The following is a 16,447-nucleotide window of genomic DNA, read 5'->3' on the forward strand; positions in this document are numbered from 1 at the left end:
CCACCAGCCTCCAACCACAGGGCCTCGCCCCTATGAACTGCCAGACCTGGTTTTCAAAGCTGTGACTTAAATCCCTTGCAGCTTAACAAAACGAGCAGTGAAAACACTGGTGTTGGTGGTTATCTCACAGGTGAGAGCAATTATAACTGACATCTCAATACTAGACAGACAGCTGGAAACCTGACACTAACTACAGTACACAAAAAGCACCCTCACAGGTGAGAGTGATTGTGTTGAAATGCTTTGTACCCAGCAGAAGCAGACAAGGTGGAGAGGAACTTACAAAGCTTTGTTGACTTCTAACTGACAGACACACAGTTTGAAGAGTCGATTTATACTACATCCCTGGCTACATGAGGTCATTGCAGCTGATCAGTTTCATATGCTGCTCTGCTGGACACTTGTGGACAGTACCTACATGTGAGAGGTGGACTTGCTTTGGACAGTAATGTTATTGGTGTTTCAGCCATCTCACCCACAACCTGGCATTCTCAGATACACTGTGTTGTTTAAAGGGCCTGTGGAATGTGGAACAAATCCCCTCAGCTTTATCGGCCTGGGCACGCTCCCCATTGGCCGGGCTTAAGAGCCGGGGGCCTGCGCGGGAGCTTACAGAATTTCACATGGAGGCCAGAAACAGAGGAACATCCTGTTTGAGTCAAACCGCCTGTCCCACACTGGCTTTGATATGCCGTCGCCTTGTGTACTCGCTGCTTTCTTGTTTGTCAGGGTGTGTTTGCATGTTTGAAATCCTGACTCTTTATTTCCTGTCTAGTTTCAGGAACTATTTTGGACTTATTATGTAGATACTTAAAGACGTCACCTTGGGCACTAGGGAATTGTGACATTTTTCTCAATTCCCGGACATTTTATAGACTAAACGTAAATCAATTGAAATAATGATTGATAGAGTCAATAATGAATGACATTGATAGTGGCAGTTTATTAGCAATTATTTAACAAAGTAAGTTAAGATAGTTTTGATTCTTACATACATAACTACTACATGGGCTGAATCTCAGATCTTATTTGATAGCTCCTCGCTCCTCGCTTGAACCGGAACTTGTTCTGGCCCTCATTCGTGAAGGCTGTCTCAAAGCTCTTATTCCTGCCCCAAAGAGAGAGGAGGGAGGAGCGAGGAGCAAGGAGCAAGGAGGGATCACACAAGAGCAGCCTTCCTGGAAGCTGTGCAGCTTAAATGGCGCTGGAAAGGACGTCTCATCCTCATCCCTTTAAAAACACATTTCGTTGTTTTCTCTCTCCTCGCATGATTCCCTGAAGGGAAGCAAGTGAAGGAACCGTGGATGCAGTTTAAGAGAACTGAGATTCAGCCTGGGACTTGACCACTGTGAGACTTCTCCCTCTAAAGACTTGAAACCTTCAAGCAAAAACATTTAAGTCTTGAGATTTTACAAAATAAAGTATAAACTTATGAAAGAACCCCTTTCGCTAAACCTTTGTTTGGGTAGATCTTTGAATGTTTGAGTGCATATAACACATGACATTGGTCATATATAAGTCCGCGCAGAGTTAGTACCTCTAAGTTAAAGCAACTGTGGTGCAGTCATAATGTGTGTGGCATCACATTTTAGACTTTAGTTTTTTGTATTTTGAATGAAATTAACCATGAAAGCCACTTTGTGTTTTTCTCTTTCCATTAACTGATAAAATAGTGTTATGATCTACTACCTCTATAATTTAATACATTTGCCTAACCCAGATTCATGAGTGTGATTCTAGTCCCTGGTATGAAGCACATGGTTTCCAAGTCTCTACAGTAGCTGCCTGTGTAACAGCTGAGAGGAGGGCAGTCCATTACATCAGACTCCTATCAAAGCCCACTTTAATGAAGGCAAGATGATTACAGCACTGGTGACAGATGCAGGGTGGTCAGCCAGTGATGCTAATCTTTGTTTATGCCATCCAGCAGGTCATAATCAAAGTGAGAGAAAGATCAGTGAGAAGTTGTGGAGGGGACTGGAGGGGCGTGTAGAGTTTAGGAGATAGTCCCCACTGATTGAAGCGAGCGGATGACTTTTAGTGGTTTAGGTGCTGCTCTTACATAGACAGGCAAGCATGCTCATCTCTCCCCACAGCTGTTGTTATACTAGGACCGAAGGCTTCACCCTGGTGATTCATGTCCTGCCAAGGGAGAGGTTTTGCCTCCTGTTTGACCTCAGAGAGAGTCCCGCTACCCTGAAAGGGACATATCTGGGCCATCTTGGCCACATGGGTCCAGTCCAGATGACAGGATGGCATTCTGCTCTGATCTCATTTCCATTCATAGAAAGACATGTCAAGGCACATACATACATAAAATAATCTAATTAGTGTACAAAGGCAATAATAAAAAGTAATGGCAAGGATTAAAAAGGTAAGGTTGAGGCTGAACGTGAAACCCAGCAGTATATTCAGTGCTGTTAGTTTTAATATTGCGCTTTAATACTAGCTGAGGCCAATCTTCTCTGTTGACTCTGAGCACCATAATTACCCTGACTTGGACTGAAAGCTGACGCTTGATGAACCAGAGAGCTTTCTGTTCAGCCGTCAAGAGAGGCCAACATATTGTTCTTTTACTGTCTTGCAAGAGAAGAGACAGAAGTTGTGCAACTGGCCTTCTCTCTTTAGCTCCCCATATTTTCAGCCCCTTCCCTCCTCTCTCCACCCCTCATCTCCCTCTCTTTTACTCTGCCTCTCTTCAGCGTAACCGCTCACATCTGGTTTTGAGTCAAGGCCAGGTTGGTTTCTTCTGGAATGGAGGGCTTTTATTTCTCAATGGCCCCACTCCATCTCCAGTTTCATTCTGCGGGGAAGAGTATGCAGTTTGTTTACAAACTGGTGTTCCTTTCTTTATATTGATTCTACTCAATTCTCATTTTCATCATTGGGGGACCCCACAATCATGCCCAATCATTGGCCAGTGGGAACGGGATTGCTGGTCGGCTGGTGGTTGTCAAGGCTTTCCTGTGGCGCCCTCCTAAGTGTCAGTTCCAGGTGACTTTGTATATCTGGAGAACTCCCACTGTTAGCCGCTCAGTATTTGTCTCCCAAGACACTCTCTGCATCAAATTACGGAAATAACTGAGATTGTTGGTCTTGTTTGGACAACAAACTGCACAGACAAAAACACAGAATTAAATGTACAGTTTTAGCACCTACTGCACTGTAAATGTTTTTAAACTAATTACACATAAAAACTATCTTAAGTATTCCAGAAAACCACGTAACTTAAAAGTATATGAGGATTCTGAGGAAGCATCCAGACATATCCTGTGTTTGTATTCTTCCCAACATATGTTTGTACTTGGATTCACATGCAGACATCTGATCAAGTTGCCATATTTCATTCCCCAAGGCCAGAGGAACTATGCAAACAATCTTCATGATAGCCTCCCCCTGTTTTTGAAGATGTCATTTTCAAAATCAGTTGTGCATCATATGGTTTGAAGAATGGACTAAAAGAAGTGTGTGTACTTATATTTAGGGGGTTAGCAAGAAGAGGGGATGTGAGAACAAAGATGTGCAGTGTTTCCCAGCGGGAGGATGGGTGGTAGGCAGGCAGAGAGAGAGAAAGAGAGAGAGACTGCTGGGGGATGTCTGATGTCACCTGGTAGGGAGCTATGAAAGCTTCCCCTGGTTACCCTATCCCACATAAAAGTCTGGCAGTAGGCTGAGGCTTTAGGAAAGCTTGGCACAACTGCTGCATTAAACAGGAACAAACATCCCACACCTCTCTGTCTGTCTCTTATGTCAAGGCGTCTGGACTGTTTACATGGAACAGTCAGTGCATATTTTCAGAGCACTTTCAAAGAAACAAGAAAACAGAGATCTAATACCTTATGATATAGTCATTTTAAGTGTCCGTCCCACACGTGCAGTTTTCCATCAGTCTCCCCCACACCTAATATCACACACTGTGCAGATTTGTATATATCACATGCTTTAGGTGTTACTGGTGGAAAAAAAGGAACACTTTGCTCCAAAATGCTAACACATTTGCATATAACCTACAGAGAAGTTTGTGATCTGATAGTGAAAGAATGAGAGCAGCTAGATGCCAGAAAGCAGTTAATTACACATGTGGTGGGCAGATTTGAGCCTGACACTGTGGGCGATGTGGATGGAGATGCCATGTGTTTAGACGTTAAACTGCAGACTGCGGTCAGACCTAGCCTGCTCTCTCATTAGCTCCCCCGATGGATGTAATGAGCGTGGAGGTGGCGGTGGTGGTGAGGGGGAGCCATGTGTTCAACACAAGCCCTGCTGGTCCCCTCCTTGTGCACACAGCAAGACGCCTCCTGATATCAGAATTTTAATTAGAGACAAGATTCACTTTTGGCAGTTGGTTGATTGATTTCTTTCATTATATTTAACGCTGAATCCTGTCTTCCATTTAGAGGTGCTCATACCTTGCTCTGCACCATCATGGGAACGAGGATAAGAAGAATCAATGGCTGTCTTTGAAGTTCCTCTGAGCTGAAGAACAGTTTGTCAGTGTGAACTCCCTCTTCCTTACACACTGCCCTTCATTAAGGGGCTACGCTACAAAGAGGGGAGATAAAAGCTTCCAGTGCACAAAGGAAACAACAACTTGGCTGCAGAAACCACAAAAGATGGAAACTATGTGTGTTTTTTTGTGTAGTGATGCAAATACACTTGTCTGGTTTCTAGGGTGTGTATTTGGTGATTAAAGACTGCAGCTTGTTTGGGGCCCAGGGAGCAGTACCAGTTGTCTCCACCTTTCCCAAAAGCCTCCTAGAGTCTGTATAAACCCACCTTCGACTCTCCCACTGAGCTCTCAGGGACTGGAGTAAGCAATAGATAGGCCATATCTCCCCTTTAACAAACCACATCCTCCTCTGCTTCTACTCTTATCTGCTTTTCTCCTCTCTCATCTTTGTTCCTCTTATCTTTCCTTCTCTCCTTTTACCCTTTTTGCCCTCTTTCCTCTGCTTCTTAATTTCTTTCTTCTTTATTCCTCCCGCTTATTTCCTGCTGCTCTCCTGTTTCCCTCTCCTCCTCTCCCCAAGGCTCAACTCCCATTCTTTTTGCTGTTTTCTCCCAAAGTGTCTCCGGTGGCCAATTTGCAGTGGGTGTCCGAGCCTTGACCCGGAGACTCAACCCGCTCCCCATTTCAGCGGTGAAGGTCACAGCCAGATTACAGGCTGGAGGTATCATCCTCTGAAGTGAGGAATAATCACGGGCTCTGAGATTGTTAAATAGAACCACAGGCCCTGGTGCTGTCATTACTCTGAAAATGAGGAGTAGGGGAAGGGAAAAGGGGGGCTTGTTCACCTAAACGCATGCAGATGTTCAGACTCTCGCTTGAGCCTCGGCTCTGTTGAAGGTACATGGAGTTCTTTTGTTTTCTAGGATCTATCTGTTTTTTATTTGTCTCGTTTCACTGGGCCTCCTTGATTCAATCTGGTGGGATTTTATTTCAAAGTGTGGGTGGAGCAGTTTAGAGGACTGAGATGACGTAAATAAGATGAATCATTTGTTAATATAAAATACTTGTGGTTTAGGGGCTGTACTGCACTTAATTTTCATTGTTTCCACAATCCTGTTGTAATTAAAGAATGGCTGTGTGTGTGTGTGTGTGTGTGTGTGTGTGTGTGTGTGTGTGTGTGTGTGTGTGTGTGTGTGTGTGTGTGTGTGTGTGTGTGTGTGTGTGTGCGCGCATGGAGACCATGTTGCCTTTGCCTCAGTGTGCCTCTGCATTAGCACATGTGTGGGATGGTTATGAACACATTGTGGTTCTGTTTCATGCAGGATATAGATTATTCACATATGACAGCAAAGCTTTTTCCCCCTTCCATCCCTTTGGCCTGCTTTTGTTTTATGGCTATGGAATTGTGTATTTAATCAGTCCCATCCTATCTGCATGGAAATTTCCATCTGGCAATTATTCTCCATTCAAAATAAATACACGCATGTTGCTGAGAGCTCTTTGTGAGGTTTGTTTTACATAAACCAAACATCGCAGAGTCAAGTTTTCAATGAGAAATACAACACAACTTTTCCCTAAACTCTGGGCTTCTTCTGTCAAACTCTCCTCGCTGAGTTCCATGTCAAACAGCATGAGAATAAACAGGTTGGCGAAGAGAGAGAGAGAGCTCAGGTGATGAAGTGCATTATGGTTTTTTTGATGGATGCGAGGGCTCCGTTTAAAGGGCTTGGAGAAATCTTGAAAGCTCGGCTTGGCTGCACTCCCCGTGTCCCAGACAGTGAAACACAATAAGCGTGCAGATGTTCAAAGTGTTTGGCCGCGCTGGAGCCTCCAGCCCTCTCCTCTCATCTGAGTAGGAAATGCTTTAGCTGGAACTGTTTGTTTTCTCTGTGTCTGTGGTCTGAACTGTAGATTCACTTACATCTCTGACCACCCCCCTCTCTTCTCATTTCTTTCCTTGTCCCAGGGGTTTCCAAATGGTGAGCTGAAGGAAGGACAATTCACAGATCAACACTGTCCCCTAGAGGGTAGGTTGAGAAGGGTGTCTTCTCGCTCATCGATAAGCTTCACGCTGAAACAATGCTTGAATAGTTTATGTTGCAAAAAAAAATATATTAACATACTTACTAACATTGTATGATAGATGAACCTGTATGTGCCGTTAGTAGGTATGATTACTTTCATAAAACAATCCTAAAGCAGGTGTATGTATCATTGTTTGCATTTATTATCTATTTTAATTTGCGGAAGCAGCAAAGTTATTTATCAAGATATTTTGGTTTCATTTTTGTGAAGATGAAGAACAACACAAATGCATGTTATTGGTACAGTACAAAACAGGGTGTGTGCGTTTGGTGAGCAGTTTTCATTACAAATGAATGGGCCGTCAAAGGCACAATCAACATCTAAGTAAAGTTTATGATCTTGTGAGGGTTTGAGATTTTCTAGTGTAACTAACTGAACCACACAAAACTGTGCCCAATTTCTGCAAGGTTTTCTTTGTGTTTAACTAACTCAAATGTGTTCTCCTGTGTTGACAGTGGTTCTTCCTCCAGAGAAGGCTGAGGGCTGTGAAAGCTACCTGCAGTACCTGCACTCAGAGGATGGAGTGCGGGAGATACTTAGAGATTCGACCAAAGCTCCCGGGAAGAAACGCATCAGTCTGGATGTAAGTGGTTATATGACCTGGCATAATTGCAATGCTGTAATGTGGTTGAGTTAACAATTGCAGTACAAGTGACATGTTTATAACATGAGTATACAACAAACGGGTGGCACAGGGACTCACCAAAAGGTCCCAGGTTCCGACCCAGGCCAGATGCAAAGTTATTCCAAAACCTCAGATGAAATGGAATGAAACTCTAAATTACTGATAATTATTGTGTGTTAGCTGTGTTATGGTCTGAGAACCTGGGTCAGAAAAAGGTCAAGAGACTTGAGTGTTAAAAAAAAAATATTTGTGGGCACCTGGGTAGCTCAGTTGGTACAGCGGGCGCCCATATAAAGAGGTTTACTCCTCGACGCAGCGGGCCCGGGTTTGACTCCGACCTGCGGCCCTTTGCTGCATGTCATTCCCCCTCTCTCTCCCCTTTCATGTCTTCAGCTGTCCTGTCAAACACAGACCTAAAAATGACCAAAAAGTAGTCTTTAAAAAAAAATAGAAGAAAGTTTTGTGTTCCAGTGAGTGAAAATTATTTAAACATAGGTAAGAAAATAAATGCATGGTGGGTAACCTCGGTCCTAGCCGCAGCTGTATGCCTTCACCTTGTGCACAAAACATCTGTCTGTATTTTGACACTGCTCCAGACCATATCCTGATTGAATTTAGGGACCAATAAATAGAAAAAATAGATTATAATGTTTAGACTTGCATGTTTAAAATAATTGCTTAGATCTGCCCTTTGGTGATCACTCCTGGTTATGTGAGTTGAGGAGATATTATAGAACCATAAAGGGCCGCCTTTCTCCCAGGGGTCTCCTCCCTTGTAAATGCACACTGCCAGTGTCAGCTCTCCACCATGCCTGCAGCAGGGCCTATATTCCAGATGTTTATTTTTCCAATTATGGCCATGTTACTAGATACATCTGAATCAAAGTTACTGCCAAAAAATTGTAACTGAGAATAGTGGTTGTGCTCATTTTTCCTGGAAGAAGGAAGAAAGACATGGTCAAAGTGGCAGGGCCTGCTACCCTGACTTATTTCTCTGTGCTACCCCCAAACAAGGGAAAGACAGCAGAGAAGTGATCGGTTTACATGTACACTTTTTGTTTTGCATAGGAAGAAGTATTTAAATGCACTCGCTGATAAAGTACATGCTGAATTTATGTTTGTTCGATTTGATTGGGATCAGAGGCATAGTTTCATGAAGCCCTCTGGTAAACAGTATAGTCCCGTGCAGAATGAAGGAAAACAACACTCATTTCCTTTTGAAAAATGTTTATGAATCAGACTGAAGAGTAAATGCTGCCCCCTGTTGTCATAAACATTGTCTTTGACATATTGTACAGTAGAAGTATTATTGCTTTGCTTATTATTGACAAAAATGTGTAGAGTGAAACCTTCCAACTGTTTATGTGTATTAAGTATGGTGATGTTTGGATCCACAGGACCTGGAGTGTGATGTTTCTGTGGAGGATGACAACCGTCAGGAGTGGATCTTTACACTTTACGACTTTGACAACAGCGGGAAAGTTACAAAAGATGTGCGTTTATTAGCTTTCATGCCTTTCCCTGCAGTGATGTTCTTTTCTATCTGTGCTCCTTGATGTGCCATGTCTTCTTATTACTGATCATCTGTCCTTTTCAACTGTACTAACTGTGTTTTATCTGTCACTATAGGACATGTCCAGCCTGATGCACACTATCTATGATGTGGTGGATGCCTCTGTGAATCACTCCTGTCATAATAAGAGCAAGACTCTGCGTGTCAAACTGACCGTCACTCCAGAGCCCAGGTGCCACAGAAGAGAAACAGGAACAGGTAAATGACAACTAAAACACCATCATACCTCAGACATGATTTATTACCCCAATATGCTGTGAGCCAACTCAGCATTTCCTGCATATTTGTGGATTGTAGATGATGTGTTGTTTTTGCAGAACACTTGTCAATCAACCATTGGTGTCATTACTGCGATGTCTTTTTTTCTGTACATTTTCAGATGTTTAGATTGTTCCTCTGTTCACATTACCTGGTTCATTGTCTACCAATATTTCTGGACTCTCCAAACACATCATTTACATTGTTAATGTCATAACTTCTTTCACTCAAACGGATTTCCTCTGAAGGCTTTTTTGGTATGGGTTGCGTAAAACAGCAAAAGCAGCAAACTGTAATGGTGCAGGTGGACTGGACTTTCCTGGTCTCAGTTCTTGTATTTTACCTCTTCAGATCGCTGTCACCAAGAGGAAGGGCGTTTGGCTGAAAAGCGGCTGTCCTCCTACGTCAGGTCAGTACACATCAAGTATACTTTGCTTAGAGGCTGGCCTGTGTGTGTTGTAATAATTCTTGCAAATGAATTGTGTAAATAATTCAGAGTCCACTAATCATGAGCGTTTTACCCATTTTTAGCAGCAAAGGGCAGAGCAATGAAGCGCAGGCCACCAAGGGTCAGCATTACTGTGTGGATGAGAACACAGAGAGGAGGAATCACTACCTGGACCTGGCTGGTATAGAGAACTACACCTCCAGATTTGAAGGTAAGTGTCTTTTTATTGTGTGTTAATAGCCTGCTTGTTGTTGTTGACTCAAATTTGCTGTATTATATTACAATGACAGGTTAAGAGATGATGTGGATGCTGAGAGGAAACAGTAGTTCAAAGTACAGTGTTATAAATTACAATAATTTGTATAAGCCAATGACCCTGTGTCTCTTGCCTGTCCTTTAGGAACCACCCCTCCCCAGGAGGCTCATGTCCGGAGCTCCCAAAGCCAGAGCCGCTCACGCTCCCAGGAACCAGAAACCCAAGTTCTTCACCAGCGCCGCTCACAGGTCATCAGCGATAGCTACAACCCTATGGAGTCTCGAAGCAAGGGTACACATTTTGTCAAATCTCCCAAAGGAACCTACAAGGGAGGCGGAGGGAATAACGGGGGCAGCGGAGGTGGCAAATCCACTAAATGTCACGGCTACCACCCGCCTCTGCAAAGCATGCTGCACAGTGGCAGCGCAGCAGGACATGGGGGTCAGGATGTGTACCACTTGCCACACCAAGTACAATCCTCCGGCCACCACCAGCACCCTTTGCAATACAGTCACAGCAAACGCCTTAGGGCAAAAGCCCGGGAGGCCATGTCCCCATCCAAAACCCCGCTGTCCCCTCAGTCCCACCCCCAGCAGCAGCCCCCTGTACTACCAAGCCTGGAGAGAGAGCAGGCGTCCAATCCCGCTGGGAGCCCAGGGTTTGTGGTCCCTGTGGTCCAGCGTCATGAGCACCACCATCACCATGAACACCACCACCACCACCACTACCACCATTACCATCAGACATGACCGCATTTAGTGTGCAGTGACTGAAACTGTACAGGACCAACCGCAACCAACCACACCAATCTGAAGGACTTAACATCATCCCACGGGAGTATTTTACGCTCTGTCCAGGATCTTTTTACTCAACTCTTGCAAGCTATATACAGATATATCCTGAGATCAGATGTACTGGGGAATCCTGTAGTGCGATGGCTGATGATATCCGAACGAAAGGATGTTTTTCTGAGTTATTGTTTAATAACAAAAGATGTGTGGCACGGTTTTGAAGTTTTTGTAGATTTTCTGCTGGGACTGCTGCGAACGTTGCCAATGTTCAGTAAGGGTACAAGGAACAGATCAGAGGACTTTTGACGAGACATCGTTTCCCTCCTGGTGCTGTGGGTTAAAGTCCATGGAAGCTATTTGTGTCAGAGTAGGTGTGTTGTTCTGTGTGAGACCTTTCCAAAACATGGATCTCAGGTGTAAAGGTGCTGCTGCTCTCGAGCGTTTTACGGAGGCTTCTTCGTCTGGGAAGCCTTATGTGGACTGAGGGGCTTCCTGTTTGGGGTGGGGCGGGGGGGGATTGGAGTATGAAATCACCACTGCCAGTTTAAATGCAAAAATATTTTGCTATATGTATAAAAAAATCTATATATGTAAACACATTTTACTGTATAATTATTATACTGTATATGCATATTTCATCATGGACATAATTATGCATATATGTATTTTGTCTTTTATATATTTTAATAAACATTATATAGTTCATTTATATTATTGCAGCAACAGTTTGTTTATTTCTGCTCATAACACACTTAATTATGGTGTCTGCTGCCACTGTGTGGATAAAAACAGAACATCTACAGCACAAAGCCACTCAGTATTAAGTTATTGTTTGAGACTTTAACATTAACTGAAAATAATAAAATAATTAAAACCTTGTTGTGGTTTGAGAGTAGATCAAAGATTTTTCGTTTTTGTTTACTGGCCATTTAAATGAATGGGAACAATTTGGAATCAAGGCTGATGTTTTTTTTAGATTATTGATTCCATTAAAAAAAACAAGGTAGTTTTAAGTTATTGGATCAGGTTGTTTTAATTATCACAAGGAGATAAAGAAGCAGCAGCAGATAAGTTATTTAAAGGTCAGAGACAGACAGCTGATCTTGGTCAGCACGAGTAACTGAAAAGCTCTATCTGACCGTACTATCAATGACATGAATATACTGTGGGAACAGCAGCAACTTTCTACCAGTAATACAAATGCAGTGGTTGCCGGATGGTGTATGAGTGTCTGGCCACAAAGGTGACTGTAACAGAAAGGCCTTATTTTTGAAAGCAGAAGTGTCTCGTGTTTCTTCGTGTTTGCACTTCCATCTCATTTTCTGAGAAAACAGAGCATTGGTTGTTTTGGTAATGCATGACTGTGCTGCATTTCCCTACAGGGTTCATACTGAAGACTAAAACATTTCCCTGTGGTGGTTCTGTATGCCAAGTACAGGGACACTTAGGGAATAGTATTATGCCACATGGTAGTGCTGACAATCTGCAGCATCTGGCCCCTTGTGTGTCAATTAGTTTGTGGTAATTTGATTAAACACAATTGCATTTAGCAATATACACCATGTAAGGACAATACAAACTGAAATAGGAAAACTAGATGAAATATCTTTAAGACAGGGCCTCCAGCTGAAGTAATAATGTAGGACCAACCTCCTAATAATTCAGTTGATATTAAGCTTCAATTGTGCATATTACCAACAGCTGACACTTTGATGTATTATAATGGGAAAAGCAGAAGTGTTAGTGATAATATCACAGTGTGACAGTGAACCACCATGCACAATACCAGGACCCTGAAATGAAATTCAAATGTCTTAAAAAGTTTGTCTTTACCTCTGGGCTTGTCCTGAAAAAAGGCCCACAAACCAGGACACTGAAGCCATTCACCAGGTCTGTCTCTGTGTCAGCCACTAGGTGGCAACTAATAGCCATCTATGGTAAATACTGAAGGAAGACATCAGTCAAGTGTTCCTTGAGATACTGTATAATTTAGTAGGACCACAGGTCAATCTTAGATCTGTTGAAATCATGAAGTGAGTTTAAAGAGAGCATCACTGTAGAGCAGCATACATGCTCAGCCAACCTTAACCCCTGTATAAATAAGGGTAAGTGTCTGATCCACATGTAAACAAGAGGGTTGCTCCATCAGCAAAACACAGGAACCTGCTATCTCTCTCACATTGACAAGACAACCGCTAAATCTGGTTATTAACTGACAAAGCAATCTCCCCCAAGGTCCATTTAGTAGCTGTTCTGGAGCATTTGATTACATCAAATGATCTTCATCAGCGAATGAAAAAACAAAAAGCTCCAAAAACAGCTCATATTGTTTTGTCAACTGCTGTGTCCAAGGGTCAAGAGTTCAATTTGAACCTCAACTAGTTATTAATCATGTTTGCAGGAGTTGTTAAAGGTTTGCTTACAGCGGTAAGGTTTGTAAACAACACAATATTCAAACAGACCTCTAATCAGCTGTGAAACCCTTAGGTGAAACCACAACATTGATTTAAAATCTATTATTGAAACTCAAGTGCATTAATGAATACTTATAGCTAATGTATGTTGTCAACATAAATTGGGTTTTTAATTAGATTCTAAAAGAAAGACCTTGAACTCAAGTTGAGCTGTCACCTTGCTGGGCATGGCTGTTTCACATCACAGATGCAACAGTCTGTACGTTGTCATTCAAGTAAAGAGTAGAAAAGAGCTACTACACCTAAATGTGAGCTACTTTTCAGCTATGTAAGATACCAGATATATATTTTTTTTAATGTAGGCCTATTATAAAAAAATGTTTAAACGGTTGGCATAATGTATTTTATTTATTATTATTTTACAAAATAAGTGTCGCTTCATACCAACGCGCTTTTGTTAATTGCCAGCCCAGCTCAGAGAAAGCAGCATTCCCTGCTCCGGTCGTCAGGGATTTAGGGAAGGACTGAATCTGAGCCCCGACTGAGACAAACAATGGCAGCTATGAAAGGCGAGGGGAGGGTCGGTCTAATGCAAATATCCACTTTGGGCGCCTCGGAGAACCTGCACTTAACACTGACAACTACCAACTTCCACCCAAAGTAAGTACTAAGTACGTAGCATAGGCCTATTACAGACGCTGACTGTATAACAGCTTAGTTATTTTTTTTATTTTTTATTATTTGTCGCTGTATTTTACATTTGCTGACCAAGTTCTTCCATGGAGGCTTCTTTGCTTCAGCAACAAGTGGGAACGCGGAGTGCAGATGGTTTTTGGAGACAGGACGCTGCAGCATCTCTGAAACGTGCCAAGTGCACCTGCTGAAGGAAGAAACAGTAACAGAGAGGTAGGAACCGTATGTTGTCCAAATACAAGTGCAGCATCCCGATGTAGCTACTGTTAAAGTAGCACCCTATTTCCTAAACTTTCTCCTCCACTTCCTTATCGACGTTTTAACAGTCAAGAAGAAATTTCCCCATTTTGTTCGCATTCCTCACGACTAAGGTTCATTTCTCTGTACGAAGCTTACAGTGGAAAAGTTTTTCCCCAACATACAACAGTTTTGTTCGACCCACCTTTTTTTCTCTGCGGCTTATTTAGTGCAGCTAAGCCTGTCTCAGGAAAATGTGATTATCCTCAGACCATCGATACGCTGGCTTTCATTCAAGACATGCATGAGAAAGGCTTTGCAACATAATAGATCAGTGGGAGCCTGTCTGCTTGTATAGACGTGGGGCGAATGGAGGGGATTCCCACATGAATTGTGATATTTTGGGGAGTAAAACAGAAAATTTGAGAAATATGACATGGAACATGTGAGATTGACCCTCTGGCGTTTAAATGTGGGCCAGAAAAGTCTATGAAAACATTTGGTTAAAAAAAAATTCAAATAAAAGAGTCAACTCTGAGCCCCATTTTAACAAAATCTCTGCAGCCTGCACTTTTTTTTCAAGCGTTGATCAAAAAGTAATGGAATGAAATGCTACTGTAAAGTCCCAGCATATCCCCCCAGAGAGACATCAAAGCGGACTCAACATGAGGCCTTTATCTGAACAATTGCTCCATTCTACCCCGCACCCCAACCCCAACCAACCCACAACCCCCTATTCCCAATTTCCACTTGATTAAGCCCTAAACTGAGCAAAGTTAAATCTGGAGGGAAAATGGTTCACTAATTCTGACTCTCAAGTTCTGACACAAAAGAAGAAAGACTGTTCTCTCTTTTCTAATTTGAGTCTGATTCAATAAGTTGACAAGAGTTTTCTCTGCAGGGTTAAAAAACATATTGTTGGACAAATATAGACAGACGACGAAGAAGAAGAAGTGACAGACAACTGAAAGCAAACCAAATTATTTAGCTCCTGCTTGATTATTCTAGCCTTAGGATATACAGATGTTTTGCTGTGTACTATATACTGTATTAATTATAACATGAATACTGTACATCAGTTGTGCAACATAACCAATGCACCTGATTGCAAGTGGTTAACTATTGAATTCTGATAATATCATCATGTCAGCATAATGCTATTTCGGCTGTGTTAGAATGTAAGCAACAAAATCGTGCATGTGTAACGATCCATAAAAAAATGCATGGGCATTAGTTAAAAGGCTGTTTATTTAGATGTGGACACTAGTTTCCAGGGATCGGTGTGAATGCCACCAATGCAGTTTATGACAACTCTTTACAATTCAGGTATAGGGCTCTGACAGCTTCCTGTTGATGGCTCTTTATTGCTCTCTAGAAACCTCCCTCTGCTACTGAAGCTCAGATATCTTCCAAATCTAAACAGTGCAGTTGAAATCCATTACTCTCCACTGATTTTCCTGTATTTGTAAGTCTCTAATGGTGAGAGAGTAGAGGTGCAGACCACTGTACACATTCTCTGTGTTGTGGTGAGGTTGCCAGGCAATGTGAGCTGCTGGATGAAGGCTGCTCTCTCCATCTCTTTCTGTCTCACAACCCCCCACCTTTCCTCTCAGCTTGCCTCTCCTCTGCTGCATACTAATAGATGGACAAAAAGCTGATTACAAACCAGGGCTGTCAAACTGATTATTAATATTCTTTGCTTTGTGGTCTGGTTTACAGGGCAGTAGTTTATGGGAACTTCATCTATTGTTATTTATATGTATGGTTTTCACTAATTCGCTGTGAAATACAGTGGACAGAAAGTCTACCAGTCTGCAGTTACTGTCAGGTGCATGTGTTTAAGTCCTTTTGTATTCTGCAGGAACGTTTTTATATGTCTTTATGTTGTCCACCAGAGGAGGGCAGTGTTCAAGTCCTGTTGAGAAGCAGCAAACCCAGTAGTAGAGTAGTAGACCTACTTTTAACTGTTTTTGCTGTGATGTGCTCTGATAAAATGTTAGTGAAATATCTTTGGGAGCTGCAAACACAAGAGACTATCTACTCCATATTTGCAGGAAAGAATCATTACTCTGACAACAACTCACAACCAGATGAAGTGAGTGTTTAGTTTGTATAAAAACAGGCACTATCAATTGCAAAGAAAGACCAATACACCAACAGTTTGCACAATACCACATCAGTGTATTGACCTTGTTTGTTTTTATTAGTTTTTGGATTATTTTGTCTTTTTGTTTGAGTAAGGATTAAAACAGCTCGCTGGTGGACTCGGGAACAGCTACATTATATCTCAAAGTAAATTATTTCCCCATATAAATATGCACAGGAAGGGAATTTTTTTTTGTTGAAGATTATTTTTGGGGCTTTTCCGCCTTTAATTTTTGACAGGACAGCTAGGTAAGAAAGGGGAGAGAGGAGAAGACATGCAGGAAATTGTCACAGGTTGTATTCAAACCATGGACCTCTGCGTTGAGGCATAAACCTCTCAGTATATGTGCGCCCGCTCCACCACTGAGCAAACCCGGCCACGAAGGGAAGGGAGTTTTAAATTGAAAAATAATAATTCTCTTGCACTTGTAAATGTTACACTTTAAATTATTTGTAAAGTGCAGTATGTATT

The 16,447-nt window shown here is 42.3% G+C and overlaps 1 protein-coding gene across 2 annotated transcripts in view; it reads left to right on the forward strand.

Moving 5' to 3' along the window:
* nkd2b (NKD inhibitor of WNT signaling pathway 2b) overlaps positions 1–10,967 on the forward strand; it is a 30,718-nt gene extending 19,751 nt beyond the window's left edge. The window contains exons 4-10 of one of the 2 annotated variants that reach the window (XM_028581105.1): positions 6,417–6,477; positions 6,991–7,118; positions 8,558–8,653; positions 8,790–8,931; positions 9,343–9,400; positions 9,523–9,650; positions 9,840–10,967. In XM_028581105.1, coding sequence (XP_028436906.1) covers positions 6,417–6,477; positions 6,991–7,118; positions 8,558–8,653; positions 8,790–8,931; positions 9,343–9,400; positions 9,523–9,650; positions 9,840–10,444 — 1,218 coding nt within the window. In that variant the 3' untranslated portion in view covers positions 10,445–10,967. The remainder of the gene's footprint in view (positions 1–6,416; positions 6,478–6,990; positions 7,119–8,557; positions 8,654–8,789; positions 8,932–9,342; positions 9,401–9,522; positions 9,651–9,839) is intronic. The other variant, XM_028581106.1, reaches the window with a different exon arrangement.
* The last annotated feature ends 5,480 nt before the right edge of the window (positions 10,968–16,447 follow it).

Source organism: Perca flavescens, chromosome 6, assembly GCF_004354835.1.
Source record: "Perca flavescens isolate YP-PL-M2 chromosome 6, PFLA_1.0, whole genome shotgun sequence".
Taxonomy (NCBI): domain Eukaryota; kingdom Metazoa; phylum Chordata; class Actinopteri; order Perciformes; family Percidae; genus Perca; species Perca flavescens.